At 41.7% G+C, this 17,472-nt stretch overlaps 1 protein-coding gene across 1 annotated transcript in view; it reads right to left on the bottom strand.

Annotated features, from left to right (window-relative positions):
- Positions 1-8,184: 8,184 nt before the first annotated feature.
- The window catches only part of erfl3 (Ets2 repressor factor like 3), a 47,271-nt gene continuing 37,983 nt past the window's right edge, over positions 8,185-17,472 (bottom strand). Inside the window, exons 3-5 of the mRNA XM_065957782.1 lie at positions 13,945-14,060; positions 12,611-13,752; positions 8,185-12,312 (exon numbers count right to left, since the gene is read on the bottom strand). Of these exons, the coding sequence (XP_065813854.1) occupies positions 11,623-12,312; positions 12,611-13,752; positions 13,945-14,060 (1,948 nt within the window). The 3' untranslated portion in view covers positions 8,185-11,622. The remainder of the gene's footprint in view (positions 12,313-12,610; positions 13,753-13,944; positions 14,061-17,472) is intronic.

Raw genomic sequence — 17,472 nt, 5'->3', positions numbered from 1 at the left:
GAAAATCTACCTACTAACTTTTTCCAGAACAGTTCACCATATTTAACTGACAGCCTCCGCTGACAATCATGACAGAGTTCATGTTTATGGTTCCACTTGCCATGGAAATGACTCAACTGTCCCCACGTAACCAACGGTAGCCTTTCAGTGGATGGAATGTGAGTCTTCATTAAATTATCTTAATAGTTTTTTGTGAAACTACAACTAACAAGGTAAAGATTTAAGTTTTCAAACCTGTCTTTCTACTTTTTATTGGTGAATGTCTACAGGTGTTTATGATATATATGTATACATTTGACTTCCTCTTCTCTGAACCTAGTGACTGTTTACTTACTTTTATATAATGTTAAATGTGTTTTTTTTAAATCTCTATTCCTTGCATGCAGCCCCAATGACAACCCCACCTCGTTAGTAGGTCCACTCCCTCCCTCTGTTACCCCAACTCTGCCCCCGCACCCCCCTCCATTTGAGCTCGACCTCTGACCTTCACCCTTCACCCTCTCTCTGTGCGCTCATGACTGGTCTGTCAGTCAAACACCAGAAACCCCTCCCCTCCCGCTGTGCCCGGCTCTCAGTCTGGCCTTCAGGTACAGACAGCAGAGATATGCACAGAGGGAGAAACTGTTTAAACACACAAACTCTGAAAAGGTTCTATCAAATTTCAGGACAGCACGCCCCTAAAATCTTCCTGAGACGCTATAATGTAAAAAAGGTCAAAAATATGCTGCAGAAATCAAAGATGTAAGACGAAGCCACAGCGTCTGACACTATATTGACAGTGTTTTGCCTTAAGATCCATGACATGTGGTGGAAAAGAACATACTTAAGAGCAGAAGAGAGTATGAAGCAGATTCATTACGACCATTCATAAACCAATCGCATGAAATGTTTATAATGTCTAAGTGTCATCAGCACTGCTCGCTTGCTTGGGGGAGTTTTTGTGAGCGTTTCCTGCTGTGTTCACACATCACCTTACCCCAACTTCACACTTTTACTGGAGTAGAAATGTGTCTGTTTGTGTTTACACATGCAGCTCACTCCTGAAGTTTTGGGGAAATGAACATGAGTGTTGAGCATGTTTGAAAAACTAAGAGAAACATTGTGTTAGTAGAAGAAAAGAGAAAGAAAGAGCAGGATTTAACTAAAGGTACTTATAAATGAACACATAATACATTTAAGTGCTTGAACTTAATTAATACTTAAAGCAGTAATTCAGAGTAAAGCAGTCTCAAGTTTAGCATTAGCCTAATATTTTTCTTTCTACAGTCCACACTCTGTTAACTAAACCTGAACTCTGCCCTACACCACACAAAACCAGATCCACACAAGGAATGTCTCTTACCTCAAGCGGAGACTTTCACAGTAGCATGACCTTTGACCTCTGACCTCTTACCCAGTCCAGTCAGACCAGACGTGACCCATCAAATCCTGGACAAGTGATGGAAACAGAGAACTGGATTTAAAATGCTGATACTGCCTTCACAACATAAAACCTTTAGAATTTAAAAGCTGACCTTAACTACCTCCTGCAGCTCTGGATTTATTTAACATCAAGAATGGACTCATCAGAAAAGGCCTGCATTTGAAATCATAGAGAATTACCTGTTGGACATTAGACCAGCTTAGTGTCAGCATGTTAGCATTGTCATTGTGAGCCTGTTAGCATGCTGTCATTTATCAGAATCTTGTACTTAAATGCCTCTTCACAGAGATTCTAAGGTGTCTCTAAGACATTTTAATATTCAATACATCCTGATTATATCATTATGTTTGCAGACATTTAGGCTTCTATGAAATATGATGTCTGATTGCACTTCCTGACAGTTTTAGTTTTGGTTTTCAGCCATCAAACATCCACAGGTCACCGAGGAAAAATTCTACCAAATCCTTTTATCATAAGTGGCTCAGAGTATTTGAATGGCTTAGTGCTTTTAATTTTTTCCACTGAACTTGTGCACTTTTTACCTTGGGCTTTTAAGAAATAGTGTATTACTGAGAGAATGGAAGTGCTAATTGTGTATCAAGTGTCAGCAGAGGACAAGTCTGCTGCTTCAGCTTGCAGAAGGAAGAAGTAAGGAGTCATGATGTCTGATGATGCTGATAAATGCGGCACACAGTCTGTGAAAGGTGACAAATTTAGGAGAGAATAATGCCAGCTCAAACGCAGGTATTAAACTAGATAAAAAAAACATCTTACAGTAAAAAGGATGTTGCCAAAAGAATGTAGGCATATACCCAGCGTTGGGCAGTAACATCACTACAAAAAAGCGACACAAGAACTTTAACTACATTTTAGCGTTGCTGTTTTCTGAATCAACTTGCTTTTTAGTAGCTTTTCTGTTTTATTGATCAAGTAGTGCTGTAGCGTCCAGGCGAGCCACATTCTCCCAACGACAAAGTTGTAGCTGGCGGTGTGCTCTCATATGACTATGAGGTCAAAAACTAACTGAACAGACCTCTATGCAGTTAATCATCTGCAAGAAGGGCTGTTGTAGAAACATTTCAGTATTTTAAATGACTAGCATGTCAAACCAAATTGATTTAGTTATATCAAAACAGTTGTTTGACTACTTCTATCACGGGGGAATGAGGTCGATTTTCAGTACCTGGCCAAGTAACCGAAGCAAATCAGTAATCAAAGTTTACCTGAACAGCGTCTTTCAAGAGCAGACTTCACATTAAAAGATTAAGATTAAGAGATAGCAACAGAAAATAAAAAACTACGGTACATCAAAGCAGACAGGTTAAACCGACAGCAGTCCAACTAAACAATAAAACATCACTGTGACCAAAAATGGGTTCGATACAGCGACTGTATCTTAGCTTGCTACATTTCTACAGCTTTGGTGTGCTGAAGCTTCATTTTCCATAGAGTAACTACGAGCTTAGCTCACTACATTTTACAAGTAGCACTGCATATACCTCCTCTGAAAAGTCTCTCTGTTTTAAACGTCTTCTGAAGCCTGAACAGCTACTTTATATTGATCGTATTAGCTTCATGGCAAAGCTAAATGGCAAGAAAAAAACGTAATCAAAAGCAATGATACATTCTAACAGAGAGGGCATCTAGACAAGCTGTAGTACAGAGAACAGTGGGCCCTTGTACTCAATACATTCCTGTTCACAGTAACTTTACACCACTCAGCTGTTCCTCATGGTCCACATCATGTCCCGGTGCTGAAGACAGGACACTCATGGACACGGGCGTCCTTGGACACACAGACTCCTGCCTGTTAAAGAGAAGATGAGGGATGAGTGATTATCAAGCAAAACTCATTGCACCCCTTTTTATTTTATTGGTTTGTTGTTTGACATTTTGTTTTATTTTTTCTCCAGACTGCCTAGTGTATACAACACTTTCTAGGCTGTTTACATGCAGTGTGAAAGTCGACTTTATACTTCTACTATAAAATACACGAAGACCAAGTTTACTACCATGGACTTAAATAAAGTTATTTAAAATTCACATTTCATTTCGTTCTTTCTTTTTATCCATGTTCAAATGGAAATACAAACACGTAGATTGTGTAATGAACCCTTACTGAAGATGTCCCCACTTTCGAAGCATGTTTTAAGTCAGTGGAAAGGACAGAATCAGTGGTATAGAAACTATAGATAGTCACTGCCTTCATGTGACTTAAAGCAGCGAAAACAAAGTAATCCTCGTAAAATACGATCTTTGTATCTTTCTGGACCGTATGAAATGTGTACAGCACTGTGACAGCACTTCAACTTTGAGCTGCGTATTCTGCAGTGCTTTCTTCCAACAACAGGGGGAGACATTCAATGTGAAATCGAAAAGCAGACGGCCACAGCACATTGACACAACAGTGTATAGAAGTGATGCGCCAGGTTCAGTCTTGTTCAGTTAAGTCTTATTCATCTCTTACACACTAAATCAGTCACTGACTTTCAGCCCTGAAAAGTGAAAGTAAAACGGATACATTTCACTTAAGGTCAAATAGGTTGAACAAAATGACTGGCAAGAAGGAAGGCGAAAAAAAGAAAAGAAAAGTAGCAGAATTTCAAACAAACCACATCAGTGTGCGCACACACTCATCTGTGCTCAGTATGACTGAAAGCGGACACTGCATCTCTCCTGTGTGGTGCAGCTTTTCTCTGTATGGTGGAGGATGTGGTAACCTTACTAGCATGCCTCTGTATGTTGCCATACCGTAACTTTGAGTGTGCATGTGTGTGCATTTTTGCGTGTGTGTGTGTGTGTGTGTGTGCATTCACAAAAGCTTCTCGCTGTGCAGCGTGTGCATAATGCAAAGGCTGTGGTTATATGTGGAGCACAAAAACTGCTCTGCACTGTTTTCTGCGAAAGCAAGCGCTCAGGAGGAAGCAAGGGGAGAGGGATGTGGCACAGGTGAGAGAGTACAGTGGTTCCTGTGGTGTCTGTCTTTCTTTCTTTCTCTCTGCTGTGAATGGAGCACCTGGGTGATTTGTGTGTTAACAGTCAACACACACATGCAGATACAGCGACCCTAGCCAAGGTCAAAGATGGTAAAACCAGGCTACTTGAATCATATACTATATGTCACATATTGACGTATTTGGAGCACAGAAGCTTTTTTTTTTTTTTCCAGGTAATCTTTTAAGAATCCCCTTTATATTTTTCATTGGTTACTCCTTAACATGAAATAGTTAAATGCTTGTGGGACAGGTTGACTATGTCTTTAACTACAGAGAGATGTTCTCCTATTTCTAAACACTCAAAATGAATAATGAATTATGTAAAGGGTCTGAAGAGGTAAAAAACTAAACATTAGTTTATGGTAAGTCACCTGTCCCCATAATACTGACCCGACCCTTTGAAATATGTTATGACCACAAGGCTGACAGTGATTGTTTAGAGGGATAAGGAGGATCTAGTCAAGTATGCAGTCCTCACATCCCCATATTAATGTTGATGAAGTTCCTGGAGGCTTGACTCATTCTCATTCCTCCTCTCTATTCAGGCCACTGCTGTGATTACTCTGTAAGACCTGGAGAACAAAATCTGCTGTCATTACTCCAGCAAAAACGTTTTTTTTTTTTTCTTCTGATATTCAGTGAAATATATCTTGAAGCCTCACAAATCAGCTCGTAAATAATTATCGGCTAACCTAAATTTACATAGAAACAAAATCAAAATTTCAGTTTTACTTCTCATAGATATTTGAGACATAATTGTACCTATCAAACTTGGGTCTACTCATTTAACCGACCACTGTCAAATATTTAAAAGAGGACACCTTCACACCAGCACATCTAGTCTAGTGGAGCAAGATGTGGTTTCCTGTAAGGATTGCTTTCTCCTGTCTCAAACTGACAGATTCAAAGAATGGATTGTGTAATTTACTCAAATCAATATGGGATTACAAAACGTTTAAATTACATCCCCTCCTTTTAGATTTATTTATTTTTTTAAAGCCAGAACCAATTTAACTTGAGGAAAAAAAGCATGTTTGGTGTAATCCCACTTAGCAAAGTTGCTCAGAAGACCTTTTTTTCTGCTGCTCATCCGTTTCTCACTCGTACAGCTACAGGTTGAAGACAGAACTTGTGGTGTTTGGTGGGGTTTTTTTTCTTCTTAATTTTTACAAAACAAGACATACTGTGACATATGACTTTTCTCTAGAGTGTTTGATTGACTTTTTTTTATTATTATTATTGTTGAATAATATATTATTGATCCAGAAGTTCAAGGACATAAACTATTTGCTGCAGGAGCACCTCCTTCTCTTATCTGCCTACAGAATGTGAGCGCTTAAGAAAGAAGAGTAAGTACTGACAGGTTAAAAGGTAAACGGGGAGCCTTATGTGAGCATTATGTAGGTGAGTGGGCAGCACAACAACAAAGTGCTGTTCTTTAACACTGCTGAATGTAAAACCTCAAAGGCCCCTGTTATGTTTAAGTGTTCATTTTTAACCATGCAACTTTTACGAAAGGCCAAGTTGAAATAATTACCTTCTCTTTGTATCATTTTAAAGGACTAAAAAACGTCAGTGAGTACATTTTCCTCATAAGGTTGATTTTAAAGTAAAGCGTGGAGCAGGTATGAAATGTACAGAGCTGCAGCATCTTCAAAGAGTCCGAGCTGAAAGGAGGGCATATCGACACCTACACACCTTTCTGTCGATAAATCAATAAATCGATTCTCCCTCAGAGCATGAATAATGAGACAAGGACATCATTTCATGTAAAGTGTCTCAAATTAAATGTGCATTTAACGCACTGAATGGTCGATTAAATCTAAACCTAAACATGGTTGAATTTTTTTTACACATTTTTGGTTTCTCAAACATTTTCAATTTGCAAAAAAAAAACAAAGCAAAACAACTCACTATAATAAGGAAAACTGCGACTTTTTCCAAATACTCACTTTCTTAAAAGTTACATTAGAAGAGAAGATATCTTACCTGCTCGTTACCTGAGGCTAAAGCTAGCAGCTGGTCAGGCTAGTTGTTGATGAGAGAGAGAGACTAGACGTGTGTTCATTTTAAACCATCTTAATCCCTCCAGAAACGAATTTACTTACTATATACTCTATAACTAGTTTGTTTTTTACCCATACTGTACGGGTAAAGTCACCGTTTGTTGCGGGTAGATGGTTTTGACCGTCTGTCTCGTTGGATTCACTAAACTTGCTGCTGGATTGAATTTTTGTGTAGGCCTAAAACTATTTTGATTATAGGCTATGTTAATTATTTATGCTGAAAGGTTTTCTATTTTTTAAGTAACTCCCAATGTTGTATCATTTACGGAACCCCTGAAGTCCTAAAAAGTAAAAGGAAAAAAAAAAAAAAAAAAAAAAAAGGAAAACAATTAAAATAATCTTGTGCACACAAGATTTTGTGATGCTACTTTTGGGGACTTTAAGGGCTCTATAAACTTTAAAAAATGATTTAAAAATCTTTATCAGTCTTTTAAAAAGTTGGAAGTGCCCTAAGACTTGAATTAATTACTTGAGATTTACATGGATTAAAACCTGAATTCTTTATTTTAATTTAATGGGATTTACTTTATATTCATTTATTTTATTTGGATGTATTTTGAAGTTATTAAATATGTTTATATTGGTTTTTTTTCTGTTATAGTCTATTTTGATGTCTTAATAGCTTTGCTCATTTTGTTTATGTTCATCTGTTAAAATGCCTGTTTAATAAAGGACCAATCTGTAAGATATCTATTGACTTAAATCATAAAATGACCTTACCTTATCACCACACACACAGAAAACATGCTTTGTTGAAGTGCTGGCTTCCCTGACAACAATGCAGCAGTCAGTATGTCCTCCTCCTGAGTTTCAATTCTGGTGCGGAATGGTCTGTTTTTGTTTTGACCAAAGAAGGGAGGTGATGGTTGTAAGGAATCCCCACACAGCTGTTTTGGTCGCCCTTCGGTTTGCTAAGCAAACGGCAAAACAAACAGGTGTTGCAGCGATGGAAGCAGGCAATCAAACTGGTCCATATATAACTGAATCTACCCGACATAATAAGCCTCTGCCATTTTCTAATAAGCTCAACAGACCATGCAGTAACGTGATCAAACTTGGATAAATATTGGAGGTGCTTTTGAAAAATGGAGAGGGGTTAGAATGCAGAAAAGTTTCAAGACAGATGCATAGCTGGCTAAACACTGAAGCTTCAGTGCGACATGGCAACCTGTGTGCACATTGACTTTAGGGAGGCCGGGCGGGAGGAGACAGTGCTGTCCAATATTTTTAATTTGGACTGCAGTACCCATTTTAAACGCTAGGTGACATAGTTACATATTACTCCTTTAATTAAAAATGCTGGAAGAAAGATAAAATGTAAAAACTTGCAGCTAGCTAACGATATAATTTGACAGAAAAGAAATCACCATAAAACTGAATTAACATTTTAAAAATATAAAGTGTAATATCTGTGTAAAAGTCACTGCCAAAAAGCTTACAGCTTTTTATTCTTTAAGAAAATAAGACCTAGTCTTTCGGACAAATTGCTTGAAAAAAAAGCCAAATGACATATTTATTGTCATTTTGAAGTGGCCTCAGAAATACCTAAAGCTCTTATATTTGTGTTGGCGTGTTGATGAGACAAAAAGAAAGGAGCTAATCTCTGTTTACAAAAAAACTGAACTGTCTTATTATGCGTCACTAATAAATATGGATGATTGAGAGAATAGCAGACATAAACAACACATTGATATTCATATTGGGTTTTAACCAGTTTTAATTAACCCTGATTACAGCTTAATTACAAGTTTGGAAAAAAAACACTAAAGAAGTGGAGAAATTCAATGTTACATCATGGTATTAACTCTCATCTCTCCATCTGAGTGTTATGTAACTGCTCGGGGGAGACAAGGCAAAAGAAGAGACTGAAAGAGGGGGAAGATAGACCTTTACAGAGTCGAACAATACACATCTTTTTTCTTCTTTTGAAATATAACCCCCCCCCCCCCCAAGAAAAAAAAACAAGAAAAAATTTACAAGAGCAAGAGAGAGATAATAGTAACATTATAAAACAAAAATTACAATACATGACAAAAAGATAAAATCACTCCTCCCTCTCCCTCTAAATAAAATCCTTTGCCACTGCCCTTCTTCTCTCTGCCCTGGGTGTTTTTTTCTGTCAGCATCAAAATTAATATTACACATTTGAGTTATTTTACATTTGTAAAAACTAAATATAAGTAAAACATCTCTGGTTTATGGGGCTTCAAGGTTTGAAAGAGAGAAAGGATGTACACAACATAAAAAGCAACCGCTAACAGAACCATGGAATAATAATAATGCCAGATGGAAAGGTACATAACCCAATGGGAACAATAATAACACCAACAATAATCAATATCAACATCAGAAAAATAAACTGAGAAACCTTTCTTCTTCTGATAGAGAAATGTAACTGTGCTGTTTATCTACCGCTCAGTGACTGTAGAGGCCAGGAACAGGACGAGAGATAGCCTGTGTTACAATCAAGAGTCCAGTCAATCTTTTTACCCTGCAATATCATGACTGAGTCAGACTGCCCCTCAGTTAGCGGGACGTCAGACAAATGCCTGAAACAGAGTGAGGAAAAAAGGAAATGGAAAGAGGAGAGAGAAAGAGTGCAGAGCAGGTAAGACAGATTCCTCATCTGTTACTGAGATATGACAAGTAGTAATAAGGCAGCTATCAGTTCAGGTACAGACTCAGGACTCGGGGTGTGTGTGTGTGTGTGTGTGTGTGTGTGTGTGTGTGTGTGTGTGTGTGTCTGTCTGTGTGTGTGTGTGTGTGTGTGTCTGTCTGTGTGTGTCTGTGTGTGTGTGTGTGTGTGTGTGTGTGTTGTGACATGCTCCAGTCCAGCCCACAGGGGTCTGATGAGGAAATTCAATCAGCTCAGCCACACAGACTGCCTGGAGGCTGTCGATCTCACAGGTCGCTGCAATAGATCTGACTTGTCGCTGGCCAGGAGGGGACAGGCTGCTGTTTAACACAGCTCGCCTTGGTGTCCAATCAGAGCCCTCGACGACCTGGCCTCCAGGATGTTAGACATAATCATTTGTGTATGTGTAAATGTGCATAGTTGTAGGAGAGGGGCCTTTAAGGACAGGGTCTCACATGTTACAGGCTATCATACAGTAATGATTAACCCCTTTACCCCCTCCCCCTTGCTGCAGTGAACTTTGGAGCATTATGCTAAGTGGAATAAAAAAAAAAAAGACAGGATTACTACTTAACTAATAACCCATTGGCTAACACTAAGCACACACACAGAGAGCCTGGAGAGATGGCCTAGGGCCAGGAGAGCACAAGCCTGGGAGAACCCTATAAGCTAGACTGTGTAGACAGGAAGAAGAAGAGTGCTGCGTGCTGAAAATACAGTGAACAGCAGAGTGAGTCATTGTCAGTATCTTAAACTCCTATGCTGGTCTTGTGGCTTGTTTCTTCTATGAAACTAATTTACAAGACAAACCTGGACCTCCACCCCTCTTTATCTTGTCCACCCACCCTCCATGTAACCGTATATCACTAAACAAGTTTCTTATCACTTCAAAAAAAAAAAAAAAAAAAATCCACTTACAAAATCATTCTTACCATTAAAATGCTATGGCTGTCTTTAAAATGTAACTCATTTAATTATAATATTTAGAATATATAAAGATATAGTCTGTTTGTGTGTTATTAGAGCTCAGTTTGCACTTTTATACATCCTATAAAAACAAGGCATAGATAGGCTGTGTGTGAGTGTAAGTGTGTGTGAGGTCTAAGGTGTTCCCTGCTCTCTCAGACTCTCACAGGCCTGGCAGCGTTAAACACTGTCAGAGTCTGAGGATGATGCCACTTCAGGGAGAGCTGGAGGTCCGGACAGTGTGTGTGTGTGTGTGTATTTGGGAGCAAAAGGCAGTGTTGTGTCTGTATGTGTGTTTGCTGGTTTAGTTTAACATTACGATTGTTAGAGGAGCTTTAGCTGGTGATCTGGTATTCTGTGCTGCTTGGCCTGCAGATTTGTTTTTAAATATACAAGCCATGTTAGATGAGGTGATTAGGCTGGTTAACAGTTACATGAACGCCTCAGAATCCATCCTGCTGCCTTCCCCCACTGTTGGTCCCATATGCTGTCCTTTTTTCTACAATGGTCTCCTCGTCATGCTTCAACTAGTATCTTCCTGGGGTTACAACTATTTCTTAAATCGAGTCATGTTTCCACAGGTGGTTCGCAAGAGAAAAAGTAACAGGACAGGAGAGAGACAGGAAAAGGTTATACAAAAGTCAAAAGCTCTAAGAGAACAGTGTGCGAGAGTCAAAGTCAGTGTATTTGTGAATGTGTGTGTGTACTTCTGTGATTTCCATTGTGGGTCTTCTTCACTGTTGGCTGTGTTTTTGCCTGTGTGTTTGTGTGCATGATTCCAATAAACATACAGCAATAGACTTCCCTGAGTGGAGTGGGCCAGGTTTAAAACAGCCCCACTCTTCAGTCTTTGAGACACACTTGTTTTTGTCAGTATCTTTTTGAACTTTACAAGCATTTCATGACTTAAAGAATGATTTATCATTGCACTCTTCTTTATCCTTTGTTATCTTTCCTGTACATCCAGGGTTGTGGGTTTTAGATACAGGCACTTATCGAAGTCCCACCAGCTTTCAGGAAAAAAAACATAGGGGAGAGTGTAAGCAACATCATCCTAGGTTGGTTTCTGGGTTTTAAGGGAAGTGTGTGTCTCCTCAGGAAAGTGCTGCTGATTTGACGGATGGGGTCTGAATGAGGGAGCTGTGCTACCGGTGCAGGGCATGGGGAGCTTCACTGGCCAGGTGGGAGGTGAACTTGGAGTCAAGTTTCATAAGGGGAGCCTCCCTCTGATTTCACCCCCATCACAGTCACTGTTGGCTGGCATGGCTTAGTCTGAGTGAGTCCCACCTCCCAAAAAAGATGTGTCCCAGAAGAACCCTGATCCAGACAGAGGTCTGGTGAAAGATTTGACAAAACAAGAGTCAGGCTTTCTTTGAGGTGAAGGTTTAGTATGTGTGTATGTTGGACTGAGCTCTCAGTTCACTGGAGGTTTCAGGAATCTAGTTTGCAAGTGTGGAAGAGGGATTACAGAGAGACCATTTACACACCCCTGTTCCACCTCCAGTACTACTGGAGCAGTAGTGTTTGTGTCTCACATCAGCAGTCTTTGTTTTCCAGAGACAGCTGTGCAGTGGCACGATGCAGCTCAGCACTCACTCTCCGCTGTGAAGACAACGGTGTGGTTAAAGAGCCCTCGTACGTCAACGGTGGAGGACTGTCTCCATCCCCGCTGCCTGTCCCATCTTCATCCATCTCCATCCGTCCATTACTTTGCCTCTCCTTTTCCCTCTCCTCCTGGGGTCGTACTTTCTTGTCGTCCGACTCCTCCTGTGAGGCCTCCATGCGCTGGTCTTCACTCCAGCGCCTCTTGAATCGCAACTTTAGGGGGATGCATTTTGTCTGGGAAGCTCCAGCCGACCCTGTCTGAGGGGGAGGTGTGTGACCATCCCCTGGTTCAATGGGTTCACTCTTGAGGGTGGGCAACCCGCGATGCAAAGTGGAGTGTGTGTGATGTGAGGTGAAGAAGGGCATCAGGCTAGGCGGAGGCGGAGCAGGGGCTTTGAACACGTCCTCATCAAGGTCCTCATCAGGATGGGGATGGTGTTTGGGCATTGCTGTGCCGTTAGTATGGTGATGGTGGTGGTGGTGGTGGTGGTGGTGGTTGAGGGGTCTGGGGTGGCGAGGGGAAAAGAGCTCAAAATCCTCATCTCGCTCATCTGGGTCCTCATCACTAATGTCGGTCACCTCCACCTCTTCCTCTGACTCGATATCAGAGATGGGCTCCACCTGGTAAATAAGATAAATAGGAAACAGAGGCGAAGATAAACACAACATGAAAGGGTGAAGTTGTAGAAGCCGCTGATAATTTCTAATACAACATTTCAGTCCAGTAAGGTTTTATTAGTATTCACCTGAAGCATTAATTAAAACAAAATGTTATCTTTTGGATAACGTCTGACAACAGCATGTTATTAATACTGAGGAAGAAATACATGTGTCCTTTTTAAGACTTTGTGGTCACATATCTTATTTTGAGATTAATGCATGGATCACGGAGGGAGAAGTTCATGTCCATGTAACTCACCTTTATCTTGGGAAGTCCTGCACTGTTTAGGGACTGTGTCGAGGAGGAGGCAGAAATCAGGCCTGAGCCACTGGCTGAGCTTAGGTCGCTGCCAAACGACAGCGAGGAGCCGAGGCCAGATGTAGATGACATGGACCCAGATCCTGAGCCTGAGGACATGGAGCTCTGCCTGGGTTTACTCTGACTATCTCTCTGCTTCCTGCCCAGCGGTGGTGGCTGCAGCTTGAACTTGAAGGGAGACATGTGTGGAGGTTCCTCACCCAGGTGGAGCGAGTGGTGCATGGAGTGAGAATGGGGGTGAGGATGGGCGGAATGAGGCGGATGCGGATGCGGATGCGAATGCGAATGCGGATGGTGGTGGGCGGAGTGAGCCAGGGATGGATGATGGTGCCGCTCTCCTACCCCGGCAGCTACTCGTTCTGCTCTCTCTCCTCTCTCTCCGGTCAGGGTTTTTTCTGCAGATGGCCGGTGGGGCTGAGGGATGACGATGTTGGGGTACTGGAGGAAGGCTCTGGGGCTCAAGCCGTAGTTGTACACGGACTGGGTGTGAGCCTGCAGGTAGCGTTTCATGTCCTCAGCGTTGAAGGAGAAGTGAGAGCCTAACATTGGTGACAGTGTGGGTGAGGGGGTGTAGGGGAGGTGAGATGTTGGGGTCATGGAGAGCGCTGGAGACAGAGGAGGTGCTAGCAGACCGGCTCCTCCTGGTCCTGGTAAAGGAGACACAGGGAAGGGGGACAGGGGCTCTTGGTGGATCCGGTGCCCAGCAGGGCCACGGGAGCCTGGGTGTCCAGCGGGGTTGCCTGGTCCTCCGTACATGCGAAACAGGGCTTCATGAGAAAGACGTGGATGAATGATGCTTCTGTAACCAACACCACCATGTCCTCCTCCACTCACACCCCTCTCTCCCCTCTCTTCTCCCGCTCCCGTGTTGCCATCCTCAATCTCAGAATTGACAGAGGTGCCATCGCTGCAGTCGCTAACGGAGCCACGGGCCATACGTCGGGCCACAGAGCTGAACATGCCACCAGGGCTGCGTAGGTCTTCATTCGGGGAGAGGACTTCAGATGGTGTGGAGGGAGGGAAACGGAAGTGAGTCCCTGCACCAGTGGGGACAGGAGGAGCGCTCTGTGGGACGCTGCTTCCTGGAGAGTGGAGACAACAGGGGAGGGAGCATGGAAGGGGAAAAAAAAGAAGAAGAAAAGAATACTAAGAAATGATATATTAGGTTCTCCTGTGTAATCCTATGTAATCATGTAATCATGCTATCCTATTGAGGGATTAAGATATATTTAAACATGCACACACACACACAGTGTCAGACTGTCCAGACTTACCAGTGGAGCCCATGTCAATGAAGGGGTAGTTGACCAAAACCAGTTTATTGAAGTTGAACTTGTATGTGAACCTCTTGCCTTTGGTCTTATGGAGTATCCTCTTGTTGTAGTAGTATCTGGTTAAGAAAATAGAGACATGAATTAAGAAAATATTTTGTGCTTCCACATGCCCATTGCATGTAAAGGTAAATATAAAGACATATCTCAGTGTTAAATAACTGACTGCGTAATATCTTATGCAACCGTTTTGATACCGCCAGAAATACATTTTCTCCATTTGTCACAAAAGTACATCTCGTTTTAAAATATTATTTTTCCTTAAGTTATTGAGTCAGACAGATGCGCCTGCACACTCAAGCGCACACTTTAATAAGCATGAGCCTTTCATGTTGCCTCCCCCTTCTAATGATAGATATTACAGAGTGTTGTATGACATTTTGCAAAAAGCAGACGGTAAAGGGAGAGGGGGGCAGGAGGAAGAGCGGGGGAAAAGGGGATGAAAAGAGAGAAAGCAGATAGATGATGGGAAGCTGTGGATGGACTGAGCAGTGATGTGGCGTGGCGTGGAGGGATAAACAAACAATTGAAGGATCAGGGGCCAAATTCATAAAGCTCCCTAGTACAAAGAATTGCTCCTTGTAACATATTCTGAGAGAATCGTAGGAAAATTCTTCGAATCATGTTTTATAAGAATTTCCCTTGGAGTAAAGACCAGATCATGGTGAAGATACAAGTTATTCACAAAAGCATCATATCAGAAAGTTCCTAAAGTCAAAACTGTTAGTTAGGGGGACTTTTAAGAGACTTAAGAGTTTCTCAAGTGTCTGTTGGAAAGACAGAGAGATAGGAGAAATGTTCTCACAACACTGAATGATATCAAAAAGATGAGAAGTGTAGAGAACACCAGAAGAGCCGTTAAGTTGTCCATGTATGCATGTTCGACATACAACCAGTTTGCCGCTTGCTAACTTGTGTGTGAGCAGTAGCATGCACATTTTAATATTTTTGTGTGTGTGTCTGTGTGTGTGTGTGTGTGTGTGAGTGACTTCGATTGCGTGGTACCTTCACTAATCCGTGTGTGTAAAACACAGACAGAAATCAGAAAAAAATATGTCTTTTAAGGTATTATGAGTTCAGATTTGGCTGACAAGCATCACACACATGCTGTAATTCATTTTGCTAGATGGACCCATCTCTTTATGTAACTCTAAAGCAAAGCCACCAATAATTCACCCCATCTTTATCTGTTTATGTAATGGCCATTCTCTATGTTTTTTTCAAGCTTACTCTCTCCCATGCCTCCTGCCTACAGTACAAGGCTCCATTTTTATTAACCTTTGTCCAGCTACAGCTCTTTATGTAACATCTCTCTGCTTTCTTCCCCAGATTCACATCCACTTTATGTAACCTCTAGATCCCTGGCTGCCAGGCCTCACACACGGAGGGAGACAGAGCGAAGGAAATAGAAAGAGATAAAGAGCTAGAAAGGAATAAAGATGTTGTGTTTTGTCTGTCAGGGAGATAACAAGCTCACAGAAACTACCACCTAAAAGTTGAACACTACCTCTGGCTTTTTAACAACAGAATAAACCAGACTGCACATTTGCACATCATGTCTGCATGCCTACCTGCTTTTATAGCACAAGAGTCTGATTTCCTTTCCTTCAGCATGAGTCTGCTGGCACAAGTTAAGTGTGCTGACAAAGACAGGGGCTTCAGGGTATGTACACTAGGTAATGCTGAGATAATCAGAGCCCATTGACTATCATTACGCTGAATGGTAGTTATCCAGAGTGTGTGTATGTGTCTGTCTGTTTGGTGGTAGGGAGGTGTCACCCTTCACCCTCTCTTATTATGCTTATTACGCAGACTGGTTGGGCCATTTTTTTTTTTTTGCTCCAGGAACAGACTGTTGCTCTTTTCCTCTTGTTCTCGTCAACCCTCCTCCTCTTCTCCCTTTATCCTACTGATACCTCCCTCTCTCTCATCAATCCTCCTCCCCCTCTTTATGCCAGCCCTCTCCCTGCGCTCTCCACTCATCCCCTGAGGCGATGAGAGAGGGTGAGAGAGAGAGAGAGAGAGAGAGAGGGAGAGACAGGACAGGCCTGCACTGTTGAAAACATTGTTTACACCAGGCACAAAGCAGCATGTAATTTCTGCTCTAGGGGAGACACTCGCAAGGGCTGGGAAGGAGGGGAGAGAGGCAGTCAGGAGCAAGAGGACAGACAGAGACGGGCAGGAAGTCATCCAGAATTAAAATCACAACAGGACTGTGATTGAATTAGCTGATGATTTAAAAAAGGCAACATGCTGTGTGTGTGCTTTGGTTCAACATACAGTAACAAAAACAATTGGTCGAAAACCAAAGCTAAAAATCAGAATATCAATCCCTAAATTGGGCAACAATTAATGGTACAATAAACACCACACTAACTTAAATACAATAATACATGCTTGTGATTTCTTCGGTAAAAATAAGAACCCAGCACACTGTATAGTGAAGGAAGAAATACATCTTGCATCTCTACCACTTTCTTTCCTGTCACTACTGACTACCATGCTAGTTACCCAAAAGCGTAAATAAGCAACCAGTAACACCTTCAACAATTTATAGAACTTATTGAAAAGCAGTTATCCAAAGTCACCACATTGATGTTAGTCTTTCTACAGGTCACTGGAGGGTCTCCAAGCTTTTTAAGCTTTAGTGTTTTCTTTGGGTCATTTGTTAGTCAGAAACATATCTCACGTAAGTGTGCCAAACTAAGCATTAGACAGTAATAAATAGCATGTGTTAAAATTCATTCTGAATAAATAAGCTGGACTCCTCTGTAAAGCAGTTTTTTAACCTGAAAATCATGACCTTCATGCTTTGTTCAATGTACTACACTTCATTTGATTATGTGAACCTAAAATACAGGGAACTGAGTGAATACTTGTAATAATGATGGACACATCCCAAAGGCTAATAATACCACCGTGCTCACACATCTGTGTGACTGGCTCATGGCAGTCTGTTAGGGGAGTGTGGCCAACTAAAGTTGTGTGCGCTTGGCTGCACTCACACATGCAGCTAATACAAGAATCCTGAAATGTAATTTTGGAAGCAGACGACAACTTAACTTAACCTTAACAGCAGCAACTGAAGCTGCGTTTAGAGCAGAGCACATGGTCACCCACTCACTCTCTATGCCCCCTCCTCCTGCACCGTCATACAGGCAGACAGTCTTTGAAGAGCATTTGAACTCACTTCAAAAGAGAAGAAAGAGATTCTTTGAGTGCCTGTGTTTAGCTGCCCACCGCACTCGCCTTACACACAAGTACGCACATACACACATCTATCCGATACCCTTACTCTGTTGCTGCCATCTCATTTAGACGTAATCAAACACATGGGCGCATGTGTGCCCCCATACACCCCCAGAGCGTATCATCCAGGAGCTGTGGCTTTATCCCACTCCCTGTTTAACCAAAAGAGTAGATTGAACAATCAATGCGAGTATGGATTTAGGCAAAGCCTTCAGGGAAACA

Source organism: Labrus bergylta, chromosome 8, assembly GCF_963930695.1.
Source record: "Labrus bergylta chromosome 8, fLabBer1.1, whole genome shotgun sequence".
Classification (NCBI taxonomy): domain Eukaryota; kingdom Metazoa; phylum Chordata; class Actinopteri; order Labriformes; family Labridae; genus Labrus; species Labrus bergylta.
This window is presented reverse-complemented; position numbering and strand designations above follow the sequence as displayed.